The sequence below is a fragment of the Pleurodeles waltl genome, chromosome 3_1 (genome assembly GCF_031143425.1).
Source record: "Pleurodeles waltl isolate 20211129_DDA chromosome 3_1, aPleWal1.hap1.20221129, whole genome shotgun sequence".
In the NCBI taxonomy this organism is placed as follows: Eukaryota; Metazoa; Chordata; class Amphibia; order Caudata; family Salamandridae; genus Pleurodeles; species Pleurodeles waltl.
In genome coordinates, this window is record NC_090440.1 from 662055892 (window position 1) to 662070168 (window position 14277).

The following is a 14277-nucleotide window of genomic DNA, read 5'->3' on the forward strand; positions in this document are numbered from 1 at the left end:
TTTTGTTTTCTTCAGTGCAACGTCCTAAGTGTGATGGGTGAGCCCAGATATGGGTCGCATCCTCACTTTTCCATAGGAATCAAGCTAAATGTCACTGATGAAGACTAAGTAGACCAATACAGTCTGGGGTTGCTCGTGTTTCCATATGGAGAGGACTTGGCAGTTCAGGCTCAGCTGTTCTTATTGGAGCAGGACTGGGGGGTGATTTGCATTTGGTAACTCTCTGTCTATTGTATGGGGCAAAAACTAGAATGCAGCTCCAAGTAATTAACAGAGACTGAGATTAAAAATGTTTCCCCTCATCCTTAACCACTCAACACTTTTTTTTTACTCCACTTTCTAGAGAGCAGCAAATCAAGCTTCCTTCCTTCCCACCCCCCCCCCACTGAAAATGATAGTCGCACTTTAGCATAACTTGTTACTGGTAAAGTAAGCACATAAGCTTTATTGGGTCATCATAACCATCAAAGCTATCATAAAAAACTATTTTAAAAACATAAATAATTAAGAACATAAGAAATTTGAAAAAACAACAATTACAATAAAAGGTATGATCACTCCCACTTCATGTGCATATGACACATATTTACAAGGATTTAGAGTTCTTAAGAAAGCGAATACGTGTATACCAAGCAGCTACAAGGAACTTGCTAACCACAGAGATTAAAACAGTTGAAGTATCACTTTTAAAAATCCTTAAAGCAGTATGACATTGTCTTATACCCAAGTTCCGGCAAATTGTGCAAATCCACTTACGCCGAAAGACGGAATATGCCGGACAAAAGAACATAAAATGTTCAACAGATTCAACACAATTACGACAGGCAGGGCATTGGTCAAATGTAGAAGACAACAATCCCCATCTGTTTGTTAAGGACGATAATGGTGAACATCCAAAATGAAAGCGAGCATACAAACTCTTCCCCAGTATATCAGATATGAGATCTACATATGGTTCAAATTGGGGATACCACTTGAAAGCAAGAAATTGGTCAGTCAACCGACCATATGATGTGCAAGAGAGAAGATTATTTTTTACATAAGACCAGTAAGCAGCTTTCAGAATGGATTTATGGTTTTTCCCTTAATTCTGTGGGTTCTCCCAGTAGCTTTCAAGCCCCAAAATATGAAACCATTTTGACACATGTCTGAACCATGGAATGGATACTGCCTTCGGTCTCCTCATGACGTTAAGAAGGGAGTCCCTATATACACTAAGCTCTGAGTTAGTCCAAATCCTTACCCAGAAAAGCAAGAGTCTCAGGGCTATTAGATCAGCAACACAATTGAACCCAAGGTCCAAGTAGCCCGGGATCAAAGGTGTTCTACGAGGGCATGCAAGTAAAGCCCTGGCAAAATTATTTTCACCAACAGACAATCTATTGCCGTTGTAGAACCCCCATACCTCCGGCACCATAGGCGGCCGCATCCTGCGCCTTAGCCAGGTAGATCTTGATGGCAGGAGATACTACTTTTGATGCAGAACTTTTGTAGAAACGCAGGATAGCGCCCGCCCTGTGCTGGAGAAGTGCCACACTTTTGCTGATCTGGTCCTCCCATTGAAGATTAATTGAGATCCTCACTCCCAGGTAATCTATTGAACTAACCTTACTTAAGAGGGTCCCATCTAAAATAATATTGCATTTCCTAGTTGATCCTCGGCCGAACACCATTAGTTTAGTTTTACTAGCATTCAATTCCAGGCCACAGTCAACACAATAGGATTTAAACCTATCAACAAGAATTTGAAGACCCATAGGGGTCTTAGAGATAAGTAAGGAATCATCCGCAAACAATAGAATAGAAATTTTCTGCGAGTTTAAGGAGAGGGCATCATTCTGACAAGTAGACAATACTTGTACCACCTCATTTATAAACAAGGTAAATAAGGTTGGAGCAAGAACACATCCCTGACGAACCCCCCTCTGAATAGGGATATGTTCTGTTAATTCTCCCTGGTTGCCCCATCTCACCTGGGCATAAGTATTCTTGTGTAACCATTGTAGTAGATGGATTATACTATTGGGAGTACCCATTCTACATAACACCTCCCATAGTTTTTCCCTGGGTACCATATCAAAAGCGGAGCGAAGGTCCATAAAAACAACATATAAATTTTGCTTGGCATGAACTACGTATTTCCAGTACAAAAGCATCAACCTAAAAACCTGGTCTACCGTACTGATTTTAGGGCGAAAACCCGCCTGTAATGTGGATAGCACCTGATGGTCTTGAACTCAGCTTAATAGCCTTTCCAAAAGTTGTTTGGCAAAAAATGTTTGGAGATTATCAATGAGGCTAATTGGTCTGTAACTTGCTGGGGAGCTCACAATGCCCATTTTGTGAATTGGAATTATTTCAGCCCCCTTCCACGTGCTCGGAATTGGACCCCCTGCAGAAATATTATTCAAAATCATATTTATATACCAGGACCATACTATTGGGCCAGATATATATAAGTCCCAGAATTTTATCCGGTCCTGGCGCTTTGGCAGATTTTAGTGGATTATTTGCTGCTACAGTTTCATCCATAGTGAAGATAATTGGATCTTCATATGTGAGGGATTCTGATCCTAAAGTGTCCAGAGAAAAATTCGACCTGACTGTCAACGGGGAAAAGGGTTCACAATTTGGAAGATTACAAGGTAGGGCATAGAGTTTAGAAAAATAACTCACCCAGCTCCTAGGTTGAATATGATTACTGATAGTGCTCTTACCCTCTCTTTGTCTATTGGGTAGTAACTTCCAAAATATCACATTATCGTTGCTTTAATAGCATTGAGCAGGCTATGCCAAACTGAATCTTCACAGCTTTTCTTTGCTTGCAATATGGTCTTATTATAGGTGAATCTAGCAGATTGTATTGCCCCCTGGGAACGTGTCGCAATAGCTGTTTTTAACGCTAGTTTTGCCTCGGAGCAGTCCTTATTAAACCACGCGTTGGATTTGGGATTACAATTGGAATGTTTAGTACTGGTCTTTTTATAGAAAAGAGTCTGGAGTTTCTTCAATAAATCACCATAAATACTGAGAATAGGAATATTAGTAGTTACATATTCCTCATATACGGCCATTGCATCAATAAACACCTGATAAATCCCTTTTATCAAGAAGGGGTTAGACAGCACTTTAGTCCAAAAGACCTGAAAGGAACTATTGTCCAACAATGGTGTGGGAGCCGCGGTACGATGGCCATGTTGTGATCTCCTAAATACATCATTATACATGGTAAGAAGCAGAGGATTGTAATCGTTGTCATGGCGTTGGTCCACCCTCATGTCTTTTAGGGAGGGCCATAGCCTGACATCCACTAAGATGTAATCAATAACACTTGTGGACAAGCCACGTTTAAAAGTCAGTGTAATCTCCAAATCAGAGGTCATTCGGACATTGCAAGCCCTAAGGCTATATTTAAGAGATAGGGATATCAGCTGGGAAGCAACACAAGAGCGAATACACAATTGTTTGTTCGTTAGTTGTGGAATACCCCACAATTCATCTCCTTCCTCCATTAGACCAGTATTTAGACAGGAAGGTTCGAAAGTACAGTTCATGTTGTCAGCAATCACTAAATTTGAGGGTGTAGAGTATCCAGAAACTCAGACAGCTGCACCAAGATCTGAGACTCTATTCCCCGTGAAACAGATTGAGCGTTAACATTAATTAAAATAATCATAAAGTCTTGATCAAAAGTAAGTTGTACTCCCATTAAATCAGGGGAATCAATTTTTAGCAGAGTGGGCACAATGTAGTCTTTTATTTAGCAGTACCAAGAGACCCCCCCTTAGCACAACCTAAACCCCTATCTGCTGGTTGAGCCTCAGTACAAAATGATAGGAACCCATCTCTATATACCTGGTCCTCAGCCCAAGTCTACTGGAAAACGCATATATCCTGATTATTAATATAATTGACCCATTCAGGGTCTCCCAATTTCCTATTGAGCCCTGCTAAATTCCAGGGCACAATAGATAATTCAGAGGAAATTGCCTTATTTCTAGACCCAAGACGCCAGGACTCCCAGCAGTGTATCCTGATCAGACACTGCCAATATGATCTCCAGAGAGACTATCAATTGTGGGTCAGTATATAGTCAGACAGTGGCTGAAGGTATGTGATAGGATTTTGCTACTGGAGGTAAAACACGCTTTTGAGTGGAGACTAAGCCATCTGGTAGTAAGGATGGACCGGCTACAGGTGTGTGTGGAACATGTCTAATGCCAACCCTTCTCATATCTCTAAGATGGCCAGTATGTAATTCAAAATCCATTTGTTTACCCACCAAAAACCTATCTAAAAAGCAAATTGAAATAAAGTCAAAGTTTGAGCCAAGTTGACTATGTCTGCCCACCTCAAGAATGTCAGCACAGATGACTGAAAGACAACTGCGCTGAACACGTAACCAGTAAATAACCTTATTTATCAGGGAATCGCGAGTTTCCAATGAACCAGAGAGTAATTTGGGCACCTCAACCATATAAATGGTACCACCTTGTCTCCTCATTCGATGGCCCTGTTTCATAGGAGCTGGGCGTTCAGTAATATCTTGTGCTGCCCATCAGAAGGGAGCTTAGGGGCCCCTGTAGAGTGTGAAGAAGAACTTACATCTTAAACAGGGACCTGATTATCACCATTCCCCCACGAGTCCCTAACTGGATCAATCACCTGCGCTTTAACCAGCCTTTGGGGCCCCAAAAGGTTCATGTTTCTAGAGGTTGTACCATGCTTACACCTTACCGATGCAGGCGCAAGATGGGGTCTCTCTGCAGAAGAAATAGACAATTTTTGGGGGGGAAGGGTACTATCAGCCTCCAAAAAGGGGGTGTCTGCTCTCAACCTTGGGTCAGACAAAATGCTACTCTTGCCCCCATTTAACTCCCCATCTGGCCTCTGGCACTTACACTCAGATCTCTGTATCTGTCCCCCCTTTAAAGTATCCATCAATAAAAGAAGCAGACCCTTAACTTCATCCACCCTCCTAAGAACAGTAACCAAATCAATTGCCTCATGGGATAGTGGCAATGTATCAATGTCAATGTAATTAGAGGGATTAGTTAAAGCTTTATCATCAGCACAAACTCTGACTGGAACATGAGCAGAGGAATCCAAGTCACTGTCAGGTATTGAGGTCATCAAAATAATTTTTCCTGGGAACTTGTAATGCTCTTTTGGTACAGTATCAACTCGAGATTTAAGAGGTTGCGACTTTTTTAAAAATATTTCCGGAACTTTTATCTCAAATGTACTGGTTTTAGCGGACAGGGGTGGGTTAGAATTGCTTTTCAGAATAGCCTCAACCTCTTCGATCAAAAGGTCAATGTCATTTAGAGGATTATTCCTTTTATGTATTGAAGAACTCGCTTGGTTGCTTGTCCGTTTTTTGTTTTTTTTAATGCCATTTGACGGAGCAGTAGTGTCCACAGCTTTACGTTTCCCCATTGTAATATCAAAAAAATAAAAATGTCAAAATAACCTAAGAGGGCCCCCAATACACTTGCTTCTAAGAAGTGGGGTGCCCAGCCCGGCTCTTCGTACTGTAGAATTAACAAGCGCTGTTAGAGGCGCAAGAGTAATAGAAAATAAAAAACAACCCTGGGAAGTGGTATCCCACCCCAGGCAGCAAGGTCACTTCCAACGAAGTTACTGTTAGTATCAAGTTTTTATAGACTAAAAGTTAAGTCCATATATCAGTTACCTGTCAGCAGGGCTTCCAAAATGAGTACACCGACCTTGCCTCTGTCATGTAGATGGACTATGCAACCTCTTTCCAGAGTTGCCAGGGACACACCAAGCCCACTCTTGTCTTCCTGAAGGAGCAAATTTCAGGGGGGGTGGCCCATCCCAGCCTCTTCCAGGCGATGACAGGCGAAGGATGGGCCCGCCCTTGGCCCGGGCTTTGCCCGGGCTCGCCCCGCGGTGCGGGAGGTCAGGCGGCACTAAAAGCGATCAAGGAATGCCTGACCCCACCCCTGGTCTCCTCCCGGTGCAGTGGATTAGCGTCCCCGTGATGGCTGGTGCGTTCCGCGGCGAGGGAGGTCAGGCGCTCAAAGAATGCCTGACCCCGCCCCTGGTCTCCTCCCGGTGCAGGGGATTAGGGTCCCCCGAAGGCAGGCAGAAATGCCTGACCTCACCCCTGGTATGCTCCCGGTGCAGGGGATTAGCATCCCCCTGATCGCTTGTTACTATTACCAGACTGGACTATTGCAATGTCTTGTTTGTGGAGCTGTCCGAGAAATTTAGATTGCAAATGTCTCAGACTTGACTGCTAGAACTCAGGCAAAAACTCCCAAACATGTCTCTCATTAATCTTTCTTAGATTCAATTTATGTTTAGTAGCATACAATATCAGGTTCCAAATTGCAACCCAAGTTGATAAGCTGATCTGAACTTCTGTTGCATCCTATTTAATCAATGTGTGTGGAGCAGCATAAGTTAGTGCTCACCCCCTTTAATAGGTAATTTATAACCTCAGCTGGTGTTTAACTGTGTGAATCTGTGTACATTTTATGAATCAACAGTAGTAAGTGGCTGTATATCCTCTTTACGGAGAACTGCTAATATAAATAGTTGAACTATAATAAATGTACTCACCATGAAAGAGAATGTATGTCTTTCCTAATTTTGCATTTGATATATTCACTCAAGCTAACTGTATGCATTCAGAACCTGTTTAAATCTAATGTTGGCTTCACCTGTAACCTGGCCTCTGTGCATACTTTATTTTTTATGGTGTTTGCAAGGGTCTTGTTTTTCTCTACTTTGCAGGTGTTTTATGATACACCGTATTAGCTTAAAATAGGTTCATTTTAGGTTCATTTTATTAGGTTAGCAGACTACTCATATTTCTAATTAACTTCTGGCGTCAGGTATGGAGACTGAGATGGTGGGATACACCATCCTGTACCAGGCAGATTGGACTGATGTTACATCCAAAGTCATCCAGATGATTGCTCCTTTTTTGGAAACTGGAAAAGTTAAGGAATCTACCTGCTGCCCTAGAACACTGTCTTTTGATTGGTTTGTTTGGATGGTGGATGATAAGTGGAGAAGCCTTCCTAAATCTTCTTTTATGCTTTATTTGTGTGCTTTTTTTAATAGCAATAATACTCTATCTTGACTTTGCTGAGATAAGACCTCTTCTCGATTCTCTCCTAATATCCCCTGCCCAGAGAGTTAAGCTTCATGCTTAACTACTCAGACTATTTCTTTTGAACCTTAAATCTGGTTCAGACGATGCTGACACCTTGCTCATAGAATTTCCCTTTGCCACTTTAGATACTTTATTTAGAATATAGAAGTTCTTTCATGGAACCTGCGTGGGGCATAGTTTACTCGCTGTATGTTATCTTATTTTGCATATTCTTTTTGATCATCTACAAATTCAGACTGGATGTTCTTGCCATATTTTTCTATTAATTTTGTTGATTGATGTTGATTGATGTTGTACAGAGAACTAAATTTTTTTAAAAAAGCTCTTAACATTAAACACTATTCTCTCTGTCATTTTTGTGGAGCCACATTGGTTTCACTGTAATTACAATACAGTTTTGATGTTAGCTCCTTTCTTACACTTCATGGCGACAATCATAGTTCCATAATCCAGCAGGGTATTTTTTGTTTGTTGATTTCACCAAGATATTGAGTTTCAAGAAACCCCACTCTATCATGTACCTAGGCAGATACCTAAAATGGGCAGCTAAAGAGCTGCTGGATATTACCAAGTTTCAAAAAGTGAAGAGAGGAGAAAAAGCCATTTTAGTTTTTGGAGCAGTCTCTGTGAGTAATCACTGGGGATTAGCCTCATACACCTTAGAAAAAAAGTTGCTTCCATAGAACTCACAAACTGTAGGGCCAGGTACTGCAGTTGCCTTGAAGTAGGGTCAGCACTCAGACACCAATTCTACTGTTAGTGAATTCCAAATGTTAGAAACACAAACATACTGCTGCCAGAAGAGTAATGGGTTGGGCAGTGTGAGGAATCGGATGGTAGTGTGCTGAAAGCGGTGAACACTGAGCCAAGACAGAGACATAGAGTTTCAAATGCAGATTAACCATGTGTTACAACAATGACAACCTAGGCACCTCTGTACAAGAGCCTGCTTACTACATACCACATGTCATCCTCTGGTTGCCTGGAATCAACTATTCTTGCCATGTCGGTCTCTTCAGTGCCTCTCCCGTTTTCTGTTCTCAGAAATTTAGGTCATTCTACTGCACCTCTGTATGCCCTTTAAGAACCTCACAAATGCCATCCTCTGGCTGCCAGTGTTTGTCACTGCTGTACCAGTGACACCTCATGCCAGGCCCCAAAACCATGCCATTATGTGATTGGCCACTAGGCGTCACTGCTAAACCAATAACTCTTTTTTGCAGGACTACCATTCAAACCATAATATGACTGGCAACCAGGTGACACTGCTACACCCTTGTCTCACTGCTCACTCAAAGGCCTTTGTCGCAATGTCCAACTGTGTTTGGACTCTGGGTCTCAGTCCTAAGTTAGTCTTTGCCTGCCTTTCATTCTCCCTGTACAGTGTGCAGCCTCAGTGTGCCACTGAGACAATGTAAAAAACTGGCACAGTAAATCTGGCCATTCCCTTCCGGGGCACCAGTTTATTGAAAACCATGCAGTGCTACGAGAGGACTGCCATCCAGGCCACTAAAGGTGGGCAGACTCATACATTATTTGTTCTGTTGCAGGACTGTCTGCAGGTGATGGAAGCATTCTTGAGCAGGCATATGTGGTATGTGTCTAGCCTGCTGCTCCTGACTTTGGGATTCACGGTAATAAACATTAATTTTATGTTATTGTCATATTTACCTGTGTTGTTTGCTCTTTACACTTACCTGTATTGTTCCTGCTTTACACGTACCTCCACTTCAGGAACAGGAAAAAATGTATTCTTGAGGTTCGTAGCAATGTATTCTGTGAGGCAGTTGCTGCTGGTTTTCACATCTGTTGGTCGTGTATCCTGGTCATCAGCTTTATTTTTGCAAATAAACTCTCGAAATGGTGTTTGATTCCAGCTTACTTCATATTGATATTAGGCACAGGATACTAGTAAAGATCATAAGCCCACCAACATTGTGGAGGGTACCCAGTTGTATCTTTTTAAGGTGCTAATATAGGAGTTGGCAGTTTGCAAATAACCCTGGGCAGAGCCAGAACGTGTCGGCTATAGAGCAGTGTGGTTGCTGTGCAGCATCCTAAAAGTTAGGGAAAAGACGCTTTTTGTTTTCTAATGGTTTGTGGGGGTGGCCAACATGGACAACGGGTGGGAGGGTGCAAGGCAATGGAACAGTATAAAAAAGGTCTATGACACTTCAAATGCTGGCCACATTATAGTGCTTTTTTTCTTATGGAGGGTGAGGGGCACACAGGCAACGGGAGGGGGGCACGGGAGGAAGGTAGCAACACAGACAACGGGAGGTTGAGGGTGGGAGGAAAGAAACATCATGGACAAGAGTGGGGGTGGAGGGGAAAAAGCATCATGGTGAGGGTGGGAGGGGAAGAAACAACAAGGACAACAGGGGAAGAAGGGAATAGTACCTCAATCACAGCACAAGCAGTAGAAGTAGAGTAATCAAGATGATGTAATCAATACTTATTCCATGCTCCACACAAAAGAAGAGGAAGTGAAGTCAGCACGGGATGGCCAATTAGGAGGCTACAAATAAGGGAGGCAGTGAAGCCAATGGATGGTAAGCAAAGTGTTGGCTCCAAGCCCCTTCTTGTACACAATATCTCCCGCAAATGACAGCACATGCATGCTGTCTTAAGCAATGGATTAAATGGAAATATAGAAGTGCAGGTACTCCCTATTTGCTTCTGGGAAGTGGTGGTACTCTACCCATTAAATGTATTGTATCAGTGCTTTCAAATTAATGAAGTGCAGGTACTCAGTAATTGACAGTGCCTGCCCATTTAAAGCATTGGCCTTAAGCAAGACCTAAAAAAGAATGTAAGGCACCAAACAATCACAAGATTGGACAACTTGCTGTAATTAAAACTTTGCACCCGCCCAGTAGGCCTTCTGTAAACTGCTCCACAAAGGTCGAAGACCCCTTGCATAATAACAAAGCACCTGGCTAGCCTTATAATGTGTGCAAATGGCTCCTATGGTCTTGGGCACTGTTGAAATGGCTCCGTGGATTAATTTAAACTAGTAACTGACTATGCACGTAAGCAGAGGTATATTTGTACTACACAAATGTATCTGGGAAGCGACAAGGTCCAGAGGTATAACTGAGTTTTACAGAGAGGCAGGTGACAGGTGAGTTCCTATCACATTGGGTGGGGGAGGTGGCAGGGAGAATATTACTTGAAAAGGTGAATTTCCAACTGCTGCAAGCACAGGATTCCCACTGTTTCCCAGCGAGCGGTTTGTAAATTTTTACAGCATGGCATAAAACAGGAGTAAATGCCAGCTGCTGTGTGTTAATATCGTTTTGTGAAACAGCCATGAAAAATATCCTGTATAATTTAAGTGTCAATGGAAGGAAGGACTTTAAAGGGATGCTTGACAATTCTTTCTATGGAAACACATCTTGAAGGTGCTTTTAATTTATGGTTACACATTTTTATATGAAAAGCCACTTTAGTAGATTCCTGCCCTCCCCAGCCTGCATCACTGCTGTGCTTTTTACAATACCAGCACTTGAGCAGTCAGTTTAATGCGCGGACACGAAGGGAAACAAAAACAGAGTTGAACACAGAAATAAGTGGCTTTTAGAGTTTGCATTAGTGGCATCTCTCTCAGTGTGCCTTCTGGTTTGTTGTCCTTCTCCCTCCCTCTTCACAGAGCATGCTGTGCTTAACATTAGACCGGTGAGGGTCCACGATATGAGCAACATGTCAGCAGAAGAGCGTGTTTTAAAGCAACCTTGGCAGTTGTGCACATGTTAGTGTTGACATCCAAATAATCAACTCTATATGTGTAAGCGCTGTGTAGTGCGGGGGGCCCTTGGCCCTCATGCTACTGAAATAACATGATGCAGACACAGTAGCATGGTCGTAAGAAATGGCCACGGGTATGTGCACCCGGCCATTTTTATTGGCAGGCTCACCTGACTGGTGACGCCTGTGTTGGGTGAGTGTGGAGTGTGTGTGTGGAAGCCAACCCTCAGCTGAGTGGCTGGTGAAACACTAGAATGTGTCCAACAGGACACTACATGCCTCCCAAACTTTATTGAGGAACGAAACAACAAAGTCGAACCTGTGGGAGAGAAACAAGGACACAAAATACAGAGTCTCTTCAGGCGATCCGCCTGACCTGTGGCATTGGACAGGTGCAGCTGGGCACTCGGCATCACAGCACGCCTCCGTTGTTCAACCAGACTGTGCTGGACACGAACAGCAGTGCAGATGACATCCGGATATTTCAGTTTGCTGTCCACGACCTCACAGTTCGCTGGGGATTGTCGGTCTGGTCCCGCCTGGGCTCATGTTGTCAAAGTCTATTTACAACTTCTGTCTGATGCGGCTGCATCTGGAGCAGTGGGGAGTCCACTGTACACAGTTCTGGAAGGCATTCTGGCTCTGGAGATTGTCCACCTTCTAAGACTGCAGGTGACGGCCTGGTGCACCTGGGAGTCCAGCGGTCGAGCAGCAGCAGTCTTCCCTCTCGTGTCAGACCTCCGTCGAACAGGAGTCTCCTCAAGGCCCTTTGGCGGGCTGCCACGGGACTGTGTGGACTTTGCCGGCCTATTGCAGGCCCAGCAAAGGCGTCGCAGAGGAACAGCCTACAGGACCACATCCTAATCTCGCGTGGAGCCACAAGGGGTTGATGCAGGGTCAGCTTGCTCGAGCCATCAGGATTCAGGTGCTCTGGCCATAGTGCAAAGTTTTTGGGTGACCATTCTCTGTATGATACCTCCGTGCTCCCCGATGCCTATTGTGGAGCTGCCTCAGACGCATTCTCTCGCAGTGGGATTCCTCTCTCACCGGAATTCGTTGGAGACCCTTGCCCCTGGATTGCCACAGGGCTGCATGGGCTGTGAGGGCCAACGTAGGCCGTGCCAAAGGAGTCGCTCTAAACTCCCAACAGGACCACGTCCAAGTCTTGTGCAACCCCAAGGGTGGATGGTCCAAATGGTCTGGTCTGCTCTCACCAGCTGGTGTCTGGTTCACAGGGCTCATGGCAGGTGTTCAGGTGGTAAGTTTCCACGGTGCCAGATATGCCTGGTCAGCATCGGTTCTTGTTGCTGACTCTGGCTCCACTCAGGTGGTGCTGTGTTCCTTCGGTGGTTGGGCGATGCACCTCATCATGATGATGATCTGTATTCAGCCTTCTGCAGATCAAATAGGTGGCGGCATCTTTACGGTGGAAGGATCACTTGATTGACATTGTGGCCACTGACGGGTCTTGCGTGGCCTGTGCAGTTGGCGACAGGGATGCCATTGCAGCCAAGCAGCTGGTGACAAGTGGCAGGACAGTCGCACTGAGAAGTGTGGGGGTCCACCCGCGTAGCTGCCTTCAGTGACGTCTGCTTACCCCAGTGGCTGTCTTGTGCTGATGGATACCTTCTCATATGCTCGCACGAGTCCTCAGTTGTGTCACCCTACTTCCTTCCACTTGCACACCTGTGATGGAGTCGATCTGTGGTCTGACCGGTCTGTCACACTCCTCTCTTCTTCTCGTCCTTTCTTGTTCTACCATCGTGCCACGTTCTCTTCTCCTTTTCCTCCTTGGTGTGGCGTTGTGCCGCAGGTCGCATGTTGCGCCACATGGACCTATCACTGCACCTCAGCCTGTGCATCTTGCTTGATCGCAGCCTCTCGCAGGTTGAGTCCTGTCTGTATGACTTAATCCGCTCTTCTGGCAGACCTCTCGCCGGTCTGGTCCGTTCTGCGATCGTCTTGGTGGACCGCTCCGTGGCAGGAGGGTTACTGTTCTCTCCGAGTATTCGCTCGATGGCGCCACTCTTGCACCTCAAGACTACGCTGTTGCGGCACTCACTCCTGCCTCCATCTGCTTACCAGGGTCTGTCAGTTCTGCTGACCTGCTCAATGATGGGCCAACGGTGGCCATCTTCTGTTGCTGTGTGGCCGGCTGGTGCGGCCTCTTGTCCCGTGCGTTACGTCATGCTCTCAAGTCTCTTGCCTTCTTCTCGGGTTCCTGTCCGTGTTGTCAGCACCGGTGGCACAGCTCTCTGTGCACCTCTGACATTATCCCTTTTACTTCTGGGCGTCTTTTGCTGACACCTGTCGTGTCCATCTTGTGTCTTGCGGTGATGTCCATCACTGCAGGAGACCTGTGATGTTCCTTTGGCGGTGACGGCAGACAGCCACCCAGGGCTGCGAAGGCCATGAGCACTCTCATAGTGCCTCGCGTGTCACTTACGTCCATTTCATACTGTTGCAGCTTGGCTGGGACAGCTGCAGCCTTCTCCTTCGCACTTCGTTTCCATCTTCTGTGCCGTTTCCGTCCGCGGGCGTGGTGTTAGTCTTGCACAGTAACTCTCTGGGGTGTTAGCGCGGGGTGGCGCTGCAGGCGCGACATGGGTTCTGACTCTATGCACTCTCCCACGAGGAGCAACGGGGCTGCAGCCAGTTCATGCGTGGGGCGAACCCACTTGACACAGTAGCATGGTCTTAAGAACTGACCATGGGCACGGGCGCCCGGCCCTTTTTATTGGCAGGGTCACCTGACTGGTGACGCCTGTGTTGGGTGGGTGTGGGGTGCGGGGTGTGTGTGTGAAGCCAGCCCTCAGCCGAGTGGCTGGTGAAACACTAGAACGTGTCCAGCAGGACACAACATGCTGGTGGCGCCCGATGCGATAGTCTTTCTTGCCCTGCCGCCACTTTCCCCCTCTCCTGCACCACATGACCTTCTTCTCCACTAATTCCCTCCCTCATTGCCACCCTCCAACAATGCACCTCATCTCTCCATAACCTCTCTCTGACATGCATTTCGTTGTTAGGTCAAGCCTAGTAGCACACAGGCGCTGCTTTCGACATGTTGTAATCTACTCTGTGGGCTTTAACCACTCCCATCTCAAGCCCATCATTTTCATTCATTCCTCAGCCTGTCTTTCAAAATTCCTTTGATTTTCTAGGTAAATGCTTTACATTTGTCCTGCCTTGAGACAGTTTTGTTATGCCTTGCAGACTGACCCTGTTACGTGGATTATTGAATGATCGGCCATATACTTTAGTTTGGGCACGCTACTTTTTTCATTTGTCTCTTCCCTTCGCTCTACATGGCAGAGGGAGAGCCGATATGCTTTGGCTTGTTTTGTTAGTTTCCTGCTCGTGTTCTGATCCTCATTTTGGGG

General features: G+C 45.3%; 1 protein-coding gene across 1 annotated transcript in view; it reads left to right on the forward strand.

The window, feature by feature from the left end:
• TSPAN32 (tetraspanin 32) overlaps positions 1–14277 on the forward strand; it is a 357928-nt gene that overhangs the window by 327365 nt on the left and 16286 nt on the right. The window contains exon 7 of the mRNA XM_069221278.1: positions 8701–8784. Within this exon, the coding sequence (XP_069077379.1) occupies positions 8701–8784 (84 nt within the window). The remainder of the gene's footprint in view (positions 1–8700; positions 8785–14277) is intronic.